Here is a 12,291-nt window from a genome sequence, read left to right as displayed (position 1 = left end):
AACAGCCACTGTACAGACACCATTACTCACACTGCACAGGACACCTTAACAACCACTGTACAGACACCATTACACACAATGTACAGGATTTCATTACAGCCACTGCAGATAATGTCATTACAGTCACTATAGATGATATCATTACAACCACTGTAGAATATGTAATTACAACCAATGTAGAGGATGTAATAACAGCCACTGAACAGAAGACCATTACAGCCACTGTAGAGGATGTCATTACAGCCATTGTAGTGGATGTCATTACAGTCACTATTGAGGATGTCATTACAGCCATTGTAGAGAATGTCATTTCAGCCACTGTAGAGGATGGCATTACAGCCACTGTAGAGGATGTCATTACAGTTACTGTAGAGGATGCCATGTCAGTCACTGTAGAGGATGTCATTACAGCCACTGCAGAGGATGTCATTTCAGTCACTGTAGAGGATGTCATTACAGACACTGTATAGAACATTGTTACAGCCACTGTAAAGGACATTATTACAACCACTGAACAGAAGATCATTACAGCCACTGTAGAGGATGTCATTACAGCCATTGTAGAGAATGTCATTACAGTCACTATTGAGGATGTCATTACAGCCATTGTAGAGAATGTCATTTCAGCTACTGTAGAGGATGGCATTACAGTCACTATAGAGGATGTCATTACAGTCACTGTAGAGGATGCCATGTCAGTCACTGTAGAGGATGTCATTACAGCCACTGCAAATAATGTCATTACAGCCCCTGTAGAAGATGTCATTACAGCCACTGTAGAGGACATTGTTACAGCCACTGAACAGTAGACCATTACAGCCACTGTAGAGGACATTGTTACAGCCACTGTAGAGGACATTGTTAGTGCCATTGTAGAGGACATTGTTACAGCCACTGTAGCGGACATTGCTATAGCCACTGAACAGTAGACCATTACAGCCACTGTAGAGGACATTGTTACAGCCACTGTAGAGGACATTGTTACAGCCACTGTAGAGGACATTGTTACAGCCACTGTAAAGGACATTGCTACAGCCACTGAATAGTAGACAATTACAGCCACTGTAGAGGACATTGTTACAGCCAGTGTAGAGGACATTGCTACAGCCACTGTAAAGGACACTGCTACAGCCACTGAATAGTAGACAATTACAGCCACTATAGAGGACATTGTTACAGCCAGTGTAGAGGACATTGCTACAGCCACTGAATAGTAGACAATTACAGCCACTGTAGAGGACATTGTTACAGCCACTGAACACTAGATCATTACAGTCACTGTAGAGGACATTGTTACAGCCAGTGTAGAGGACATTGCTACAGCCACTGAATAGTAGACAATTACAGCCACTGTAGAGGACATTGTTACAGCCACTGAACACTAGATCATTACAGCCTCTGTAGAGGACATTGTTACAGTCACTGAACACTAGATCATTACAGCCACTGTAGAGGACATTGTTACAGCCACTGTAGACAACATTGTTACAGCCACTGTAGACAACATTGTTACAGCCACTGAACAGTAGACCATTACAGCCACTGTAGAGGACATTGCTACAGGCACTGAATAGTAGACAATTACAGCCACTTTAGAGGACATTGTTACAGCCACTGAACACTAGATCATTACAGCCACTGTAGAGGACATTGTTACAGCCACTGAACACTAGATCATTACAGCCACTGTAGAGGATGTCATTACAGCCACTGTAGACAACATTGTTACAGCAACTGAACACTAGATCATTACAGCCACTGTAGAGGACATTGTTACAGCCACTGTAGAGGACATTGTTACAGCCACTGAACACTAGATCATTACAGCCACTGTAGAGGATGTCATTACAGCCACTGTAGAGGACATTGTTACAGCCACTGAACACTAGATCATTACAGCCACTGTAGAGGTAAAAAGTACAATATCTGATATATCTGATGAAAAGTCCTTCTGTCGACTGTGTGTATGCTGCCAGATATCACATTACATACTATAACTTACCTACATTCACAACTGAATAATGAATGTGAGCAAAGATAATGAATAAGAGTGACAATTACTATCTATAATTACAGACCATCAAAGGAAATTATATCACATTCTTTTATCACAGGATCTACATAAGTCATGTGTTCTACCCTTTTGAGAGTCAGTTCTAACCCATATTCTGGCAATGTGTTACATTGGATGTGAGCATGATGATGTGATAAAAACCGACAGAAATGTCTGTTTAGCCAGGATTGCCAAAACTTTCTTTGTCTTATCAATAAAAATGTCACCTAAATATATAAGCATTCTTTAGTTTTAGCATCTTTTCGACCTGCAGCATTGGTGTAAGTGCTTGGGATCACACTGTTACAAGGTAGAACCTGTAATACAGACATGCTTGCAACGGCATCCTTGTCTCGTCGGCAAATCTTTGGTATCAAGATTATTTCAAGTAAAAGTGTTATGTCAGAAACAGTAATGGAAGTAATATCCATCCCAACGTGCCATAGTGCTTTGATTTAGGCCACACCATTGTTTTGTTGTGTTAAACAATTTCTTTGCAAAGACTCTGATAAGGGTAAAATGAAGAAGCTGTATTTATCCTACAATAAACCCAGAACATTAGTGCATTTCTTGACTAAATTCTTACAGATGGGAGGTGGGCTTATTACAAAACAGCAAAGCAGCTATATGCATAGCATTGAAAAGATAACCTCTGCCAAGGCCTAATTCTATTTTATAATACAGGAATTTCTCGGTTCACATCAACTGCAGGTATTTTCAGCAATTCTGAAATATTTCTTCAACTTTTCAAAGACTATCTATCTCGGACTGGGGTCTAAGGTTCAATCCAGCATTGGGAATGCCTGATAAATATACATAGATTGCCTCTATCAAAGAATCGCTAGATTCCCGGACAACATGAAAAAATATTACTTACGCCCACTGAGGGAACAATGCCAACAGCCAATCCAAACATTAATTCAAAGGTGATTTTTTTCACTTCACCGGAATACTGCACGGAGCTAATGAGAGAAATGTCTGATACTGTACTAATTAAGTCTATCTACAAATGTACAAAGTTATCAGAGTTAGCTCACTAATGGTAATTACAGCTAAATATAGCCAACATTCTCAGATGGGAATATATTACATTCCTCTTGTATTTGACTAAATAACAAGAATTCTGCAGAATTCTTTGTCTTTTTCATCGGTCTATCTAAAAGTCCCAAAAGACATAAAAACAGAACATGTCTGTTGGAAGAATATTACAATCTGTTTTATTAATTGTGAAATCAATGTTATGCATCAAGTGTGTACAAAATCAGAAGTGAATCAGAAAATAATACAAGAAGTTGGTTGTGGTAGGTCGAAAACATTTTAAGACACTGAGCAAAATAGTCTGAACACTCTTTCATGACGATAAAAAGGCTAAAAACACATACATTGCTGGTATGTAGAGAATTTTAAATAAATTATAACATTTTTGAAGCTCTCCTCATTTCTTAAAAAAAATAAAAGAAAAAAATAGAAAATGTCTGTGAGACATGCATCAATGCCACCGCAACCATGTCCACAGTATACCTGTACTTGTACTTTGTATAAAGTTTGATCAAATTCCACAAAAGAATGAAGTTACTAATGGTTTAAACTAAATCCACTGGTGATTTTCTATATACAGTAAAGGTGACCTAACAATTGTGTAAAGTTTTACCAAAATCTGTCAAAGAATGAAATTACCAGGTGCTCACATGGGATTGGGACACAACACAACAGGACAGACAAGGCCAAAACTGTATGTCCCATTTCATTTGGAGGTGGTAGAGTTGAGTTGATCTCCCTGCTTTAAACTGATCTACATACAACTTCTAATGTTGACATAGGACTGAAGATTTTTGTTCGGAATTGAAGTTGGTCCACTTTATAATAAATTTAAATTGCCCCCAAAATAATCCCATAATTTGATCACAGTATCTTATGGTTCATGTATCTTTCCTAAAAGGACTATAACCAAGAAAACAAACGGAGAAAACAATCAATGAAATGTTTTGATAAATGGTATATATTAGAATCAAGCTAGAGAGCCTTTGATAAATGAACACAGAACTATCGACAATCAAGTAAACTCAATATCAGAGAAACATGGTAGGGGAGATATAACATAAGTCATATGTTATATGAGGGACAGCATCCAACTTTAATTAACTCATTTATTTAGTCACATTTCAGTCAATTCAGATAACCAGGAATAACACCCATCAAGCGGATGTTTACCAACATGAGGTCTGGTATATACTTCAACATCTGTACATTAGGTGTATATAGATATCAATATAATTCTGGATTCTGTCCAAGCAGTCGTACTGAAGTAGGAAAGATTGCCACAAAATAACAATCAGCATTACTAGTATCAACAAGTGCTGGTCATCCAGAATCTACCTCTAATAACCATACACTACCTCCTCTCTGGTCAAGAGGTAACATCTATATAAATGACAATACAATCCACCTTTAGCAGGAGGTAAGCTCTAATGATCAAACAACCCTCTCTGGTCAGGAGGTAACCTCTATTGACTTAACACTCCTCTATGGTCAGGAGGTAATCCTGAATGACCGTGCATCCTTCCTTGGTCAAGAGGTCACCTCTAATGACTAAACACTCCTCCCTGGTGACTGCGATCCTCCCTGGTCAAGAGGTAACCTCTAATGACCATAAATGTGCATCACTTCCTTGTCAGAAGGCAACGTCTATATAAATGACCATGCACTCCTCTTTTAGCAAGAGGTAAGGTCTAATGATCATACAACCCTCATTGTCAAGAGGTAACCTCTGTTGACCCTCCATGGTCAAGAGTTGACCTCCTACGCCATACACTCCTCCCTAGTTAAGGGGTCACCTCTATTGACTGTATACATCCTTCCCTGGTCAAGAGGTAAACTCTTATGACTGAACAATCCTTCCCTGGTCAAGAGGTCACCTCAATTGACCATAAATCCTTCCCTGGTCAAGAAATAACCTATATTGACAGTTTACACCCTTCCCTGGTCAAGAGGTAACCTCATATGACTGAACACTCCTCCTTGATCAAGGGGTAACACCTAATAATCATAAAAAAACCCTTCCTGGTTAGGACAAACAAATCAAAACCAATTGACAATTAAAGTACCACTCACTGCATGACATGCACATACTATATGTAGTCCATGAGAGTCTTTACACCTGAAACACATTCTACTGTATAATCATGGACAGATATGTGTTGTACATTAACTTATACTATATAGCTACCAGCTTTATACATTGTTTATAACACTTTAAACAGATATCATTCTTAGTACTATAAGGCTATGTTATAGGGATTGTAACACTCTGATAAATACTATGTACCAACTTAACATGGATCATAATACTTTCAAAGATACTGTTTATATCATAACGCTTACACCTAATACATCTTCAGAAATATATTACGTATGTTAAAGTACAGTTTATATACCACTGGCTGTATGCTTATATATGGAATCCATGACGAGTTGAATATCTACCTGGAATACAAAGTATACCTACATGAAGTTCTATGGCTGTGGACACTGTGTCGACCACTGGGATGATGACCATTGTAATATTGTAATCCACGAGGCATGTACATCCACTGACCACTCCCACCAAAACTATGGCGCTGTGCTGCCCCACCTTGAGATACCACTGCCCCACCCTGGGTCATGTACACCATATCCTGACCCCCTGGGCCAGAGGAGCTCTGGAGCTGATGTTGGCTCCGGCTGTGGGTCATTGATATTGGTCCAGGGGTGGAGGCTCGAGTTCTGGAGCGGTTACACATTAGTTCCTGATCATTCTGGGTACATATCACACTGATCTGCTGACCACTGTTGCTTCGCCTGTATCCACGATGAATTCCAACAGGAGTCCCGGGCATAGAACTCGACCCAGCTGAGTTTTGAGAATTGTTGGAAGTGCATAAAGATAACGTCAAATCATGGTTTCCTTGTAACTGAAGTGAACCTCGTTTACGAACTCTGCTAGCAGAGTCAAGCACAATACTCTCCATAGCTAAAATGCCCATATCTCTATGTCTTAAACTCAATCATGTTGAAACCAACTAAGCCACCTCTGTGCCAGGTTGTTTTTCTGCCAGAATCTATGTTCCTACTACAAGTCTGGCTATAGAGAGGAGGATCGTAGCTAAAACAGACTGCCTCCCCACAGAGGTGCCACCACACACCAGAAATAACATCCTCACTATCTCCCCAGGCTCCTAGTCAGTGAGGGGTGCACACACAGTACACAGTGAGGGTTATATACACACAGTACACACCCAGTCAGGTTACAGCACATATGTACATCATTAGACTTACACAAGTTACAAAGTGTAATCAACAATTAACAACAAATTCCGTTTAAGCAATTAGTTATAATTAAATAAGCAGTACTCTGCATTGTGATAATATAGTACATGTTAATGTTGTCACTAAGCCTAGCAGACAACTTTATAAGGAAGTTTAACTTACACACAGCTAGACTTGCACAAGTTCGCTGATAATAGGTGCATTAAGTTTGACATTAAAGTGTGACTTGCTATTATGATCAGTAATGAATACACATGGCTGACCCTAGCCCTAGCTTGTATAGTAAAATGGCCAAATGGCCAAATGGCCATACATTTATAATTCAAGTCCCTCAGATTATAACCTAAAACAAAATACAGCAGGTACACACAGGAATTCTGCTGGATTTCAGTAAGAATGGCTTGTCCTATGTAAAATAACTGAGAAACAGATATAGTGCAAATAGCTTGGAGGAGTGACAGGTGATCACATCATCACTATTTCTAACCTTTTTTGTGACTATTGAAATCAAATGTTAAAAACTAGATGTATCACATTGCAAAATAAAACAATTCAAAATGACAAAAGACAAATGGGACATAACTCTAACCACTTTGAACAATATCTGCTTTAGAAGTAAAAAAATTGTTGAATTGTTCCAGTTAATTTTCACATGGAGACTTTAAATCTGGACAGGAAGACATCAAGTGACTGCTGTTACTGGTACTGTGTTGATTGATGAACTAACTTTCATAACAAATTGAACATTGTGAGAGTGGACATAAGTTGTAATGACAAATTAAAAGCCATTGAGTGAAACTAATGTTTCCATCTGGAAACATGTTCTATACACGTATGTAACTCCATTATAACCCAAACATCAGGTTCCTCAATACAACTAGCATCCAGTAACAAATTAATACATATATCCACTGGAACCAAACAAACAAATCCCATACTTATATCCATCAATACATATGTACCAAACAACCACATTGTAAAAGCAGTGAAGTCTCTGTAGACGTAACAAGAGGCCCATGGGCCTTAACGGTCATCTGACAAAAAGCAAGCCAAACCTAGAAAGTGGGTTGAGGTCATTCATTTGAACAAACTTGGTAGCCTCTCCTCCAAGCATCTTACAGGCCCAATATCAGCACTCATGGACTTTTGCTTGTTGAGAAGAAGTCGTTTGTATATTTTAACATATTTGACCCCTGTGACCTTGAAAGTGGGTTAAGGTCATTCATTTGAATAAACTTGGTAGCCTTTCCTCCCAGCATGCTACAGACCCAATATCGGCACTCATAGACTTTTGCTTATTGAGATGAAGTCCTTTGTATATTTTAACATATTTGACCCCTGTGACCTTGAAAGTGGGCCAAGGTCATTCATTTGAACAAACTTTGTAGGGCTCCATGCCAGCATGCTATGGGCCAAGTATTAGCCCCCTAGGCCTTCTAGTATTTGAGAAGAAGTTATTTAAAGATTTTGACATATTTGACCCCTGCGACCTTGAAAGTTGTTCAAGGTCATTCATTTAAATAAACTTGGTAACCTTTCCTCCCAGCATGCTACAGACCCAATATCAACACTCATAGACTTTTGCTTATTGAGATGAAGTCCTTTGTATATTTTAACATATTTGACCCCTGCGACCTTGAAAGTGGGTTGAGGTTATTCATTTGAATAAACTTGGTAGCCTTTCCTCCCAGCATGCTACAGACCCAATATCGGCACTCATAGACTTTTGCTTATTAAGATGAAGTCCTTTGTATATTTTAACATATTTGACCCCTGTGACCTTGAAAGTGGGCAAAGGTCATTCATTGGAACAAACTTTGTAGGGCTCCATGCCAGCATGCTATGGGCCAAGTATTAGCCCCCTAGGCCTTCTAGTATTTGAGAAGAAGTTATTTAAAGATTTTGACATATTTGACCCATGCGACCTTGAAAGTTGTTCAAGGTCATTCATTTAAATAAACTTGGTAGCCTTTCCTCCCAGCATGCTACAGACCCAATATCGGCACTCATAGACTTTTGCTTATTGAGATGAAGTCCTTTGTATATTTTAACATATTTGACCCCTGTGACCTTGAAAGTGGGCCAAGGTCATTCATTTGAACAAACTTTGTAGGGCTCCATGCCAGCATGCTATGGGCCAAGTATTAGCCCCCTAGGCCTTCTAGTATTTGAGAAGAAGTTATTTAAAGATTTTGACATATTTGACCCCTGTGACCTTGAAAGTTGTTCAAGGTCATTCATTTAAACAAACTTGATAGCCCTTCATCCCAGCATGCCACAGGCACAATATCATCAATCTGAGCCTTTTGGTTATTGAGAAGAAGTTGTTTAAAGATTTTAACATATTTGACCCCTGTGACCTTTAAAGTGGTTCAAGGTCATTCATTTGAACAAACTTGGTAGTCCTTCATCCCAGCATGTCACAGGCCCAATATCTACACTCTGAGCCTTTTGGTTAATGAGAAGAAGTTGTTTAAAGATTTTAACATATTTGACCCCTGTGACCTTGAAAGTGGGTTGAGGTTATTCATTTGAATAAACTTGGTAGCCTTTCCTCCCAGCATGCTACAGACCCAATATCGGCACTCATAGACTTTTGCTTATTGAGATGAAGTCCTTTGTATATTTTAACATATTTGACCCCTGTGACCTTGAAAGTGGGCCAAGGTCATTCATTTGAACAAACTTTGTAGGGCTCCATGCCAGCATGCTATGGGCCAAGTATTAGCCCCCTAGGCCTTCTAGTATTTGAGAAGAAGTTATTTAAAGATTTTGACATATTTGACCCCTGCGACCTTGAAAGTTGTTCAAGGTCATTCATTTAAATAAACTTGGTAGCCTTTCCTCCCAGCATGCTACAGACCCAATATCGGCACTCATAGACTTTTGCTTATTGAGATGAAGTCCTTTGTATATTTTAACATATTTGACCCCTGTGACCTTGAAAGTGGGCCAAGGTCATTCATTTGAACAAACTTTGTAGGGCTCCATGCCAGCATGCTATGGGCTAAGTATTAGCCCCCTAGGCCTTCTAGTATTTGAGAAGAAGTTATTTAAAGATTTTGATATATTTGACCCCTGTGACCTTGAAAGTTGTTCAAGGTCATTCATTTAAACAAACTTGATAGCCCTTCATCCCAGCATGCCACAGGCACAATATCAGCAATCTGAGCCTTTTGGTTATTGAGAAGAAGTTGTTTAAAGATTTTAACATATTTGACCCCTGTGACCTTTAAAGTGGTTCAAGGTCATTCATTTGAACAAACTTTGTAGGGCTCCATGCCAGCATGCTATGGGCCAAGTATTAGCCCCCTAGGCCTTCTAGTATTTGAGAAGAAGTTATTTAAAGATTTTGACATATTTGACCCCTGTGACCTTGAAAGTTGTTCAAGGTCATTCATTTAAACAAACTTGATAGCCCTTCATCCCAGCATGCCACAGGCACAATATCAGCAATCTGAGCCTTTTGGTTATTGAGAAGAAGTTGTTTAAAGATTTTAACATATTTGACCCCTGTGACCTTTAAAGTGGTTCAAGGTCATTCATTTGAACAAACTTGGTAGTCCTTCATCCCAGCATGTCACAGGCCCAATATCTACACTCTGAGCCTTTTGGTTAATGAGAAGAAGTTGTTTAAAGATTTTAACATATTTGACCCCTGTGACCTTTAAAGTGGGTCAAGGTCATTCATTTGAACAAACTTGGTAGAGCTCCATATAAGACTATAAACTGGGCATGTTTTGCAAATTTGGAGCCAGGCAGTAGTAAAACAGTGATTACAGTGAGTGGATGGTAAGAATTTGTCTGAGACAAGTGATTCTGTGTCAGGCCTATATACACACATTTCCGTAGTTACAATGGGTGATGTTAGTGTTATCAGGGACATCATCAGAAACTACAACAAAGTGCTTTAAGACAAGGAGAGAAACGCCTTAGAAAGCTACTAGCCTATCATTATACATTTACAAAAAGATTACTGTTGATCTGATATATGTAGGTTCTATATCAGAAGTCTAGGAAAGTTTAACATATATGAACTACTGCAGAAAATCCTAGTCTTACTAACTTAGTAAATTTTCCAATATGACATTGATAGCATTATTGACAAACAAGGAGGCAATTAAAATATGAAAGAATTGGATTTGAGAAATATGGCTACAACCAGGGTCAGCTGGTGGCTACCTTATTTAATTACATATCATCAATATGATATTATATAGAGAGGTGATCTAGATCTGGTCAAATGATATTATATAGAGATGTGATCTAGATCTGGTCTATCATATAATATAGAGAGGTGATCTAGATCTGGTCCCATGATATTATATAGAAAGGTGATCTAGATCTGGTCTATGATATTATATAAAGAGGTGATCTAGATCTGGTCCCATGATATTATATAGAGAGGTGATCTAGATCTGGTCAAATGATATTATATAGAACGGTGATCTAGATCTGGTCTATCATATTATATAGAGAGGTGATCTAGATCTGGTCACATGATATTATATAGAGAGGAGATCTAGATCTTGTCACATGATATTATATAAAGAGGTGATCTAGATCTGGTCCCATGATATTATATAGAGAGGTGATCTAGATCTGGTCTATGATATTATATAGAAAGGTGATCTAGATCTGGTCCCATGATATTATATAGAGAGGTGATCTAGATCTGGTCTATGATATTATATAGAGATGTGATCTAGATCTGGTCACATGATATTATATAGAGAGGAGATCTAGATCTGGTCTATCATATTACATAGAGAGGTGATCTAGATCTGGTCTATCATATTATATAGAAAGGTATATCTGGTCTAGAATTATATAGAGAGGTGATCTAGATCTGGTTCTATGATATTATATAAAGAGGTGATCTAGATCTGGTCTATCATATTATATAGAGAGGTGATCTAGATCTGGTCTATCATATTATATAGAGAGGTGATCTAGATCTGGTCACATGATATTATATAGAGAGGTGATCTAGATCTGGTCAAATGATATTATATAGAAAGGTGATCTAGATCTGGTCACATGATATTATATAGAGAGGAGATCATGATATTATATAAAGATGTGATCTAGATCTGGTCACATGATATTATATAGAAAGGAGATCTAGATCTGGTCACATGATATTATATAGAGAGGTGATCTAGATCTGGTCCCATGATATTATATAGAGAGGTGATCTAGATCTGGTCACATGATATTATATAAAGATGTGATCTAGATCTGGTCACATGATATTATATAGAAAGGTGATCTAGATCTGGTCACATGATATTATATAAAGATTTGATCTAGATCTGGTTCTATGATATTATATAAAGAGGTGATCTAGATCTGGTCCCATGATATAATATAGAGAGGTGATCTAGATCTGGTCAAATAATATTATATAAAGATGTGATCAAGATCTGGTTCTATGATATTATATAGAAAGGTGATCTAGATCTGGTCTATCATATTATATAGAGAGGTGATCTAGATCTGGTCCCATGATATAATATAGAGAGGTGATCTAGATCTGGTCAAATAATATTATATAAAGATGTGATCTAGATCTGGTTCTATGATATTATATAGAAAGGTGATCTAGATCTGGTCTATCATATTACATAGAGAGGTGATCTAGATCTGGTCAATCATATTATATAGAGAGGTGATCTAGATCTGGTCACATGATATTATATAGAAAGGTGATCTAGATCTGGCCTATGATATTATATAAAGAGGTGATCTAGATCTGGTCACATGATATTATATAGAAAGGTGATCTAGATCTGGTCTATGATATTATATAGAAAGGTGATCTAGATCTGGTCTATGATATCATATAGAGAGGTGATCTAGATCTGGTCCCATGATATTATATAGAGAGATCTAGATCTGGTCCCATGATAATATATAGAGAGGTGACCTAG

The 12,291-nt window shown here is 38.0% G+C and overlaps 1 protein-coding gene across 2 annotated transcripts in view; it reads right to left on the bottom strand.

Moving 5' to 3' along the window:
* The window catches only part of LOC132544358 (protein neuralized-like), a 60,913-nt gene that overhangs the window by 28,162 nt on the left and 20,460 nt on the right, over positions 1 to 12,291 (bottom strand). Inside the window, exon 1 of one of the 2 annotated variants that reach the window (XM_060207943.1) lies at positions 5,559 to 6,163. The exons of the other annotated variant lie outside the window; for it this stretch is intronic. Within the exon in view, the coding sequence (XP_060063926.1) occupies positions 5,559 to 6,075 (517 nt within the window). The 5' untranslated portion in view covers positions 6,076 to 6,163. Of the gene's footprint in view, positions 1 to 5,558; positions 6,164 to 12,291 lie in introns of those variants that run through there. 2 annotated transcript variants of the gene reach the window in all.

Source organism: Ylistrum balloti, unplaced genomic scaffold (genome assembly GCF_031769215.1).
Source record: "Ylistrum balloti isolate Yb309-2 unplaced genomic scaffold, AGI_CSIRO_Ybal_v1 Utg369794, whole genome shotgun sequence".
Lineage (NCBI taxonomy): Eukaryota > Metazoa > Mollusca > Bivalvia > Pectinida > Pectinidae > Ylistrum > Ylistrum balloti.
This window is presented reverse-complemented; position numbering and strand designations above follow the sequence as displayed.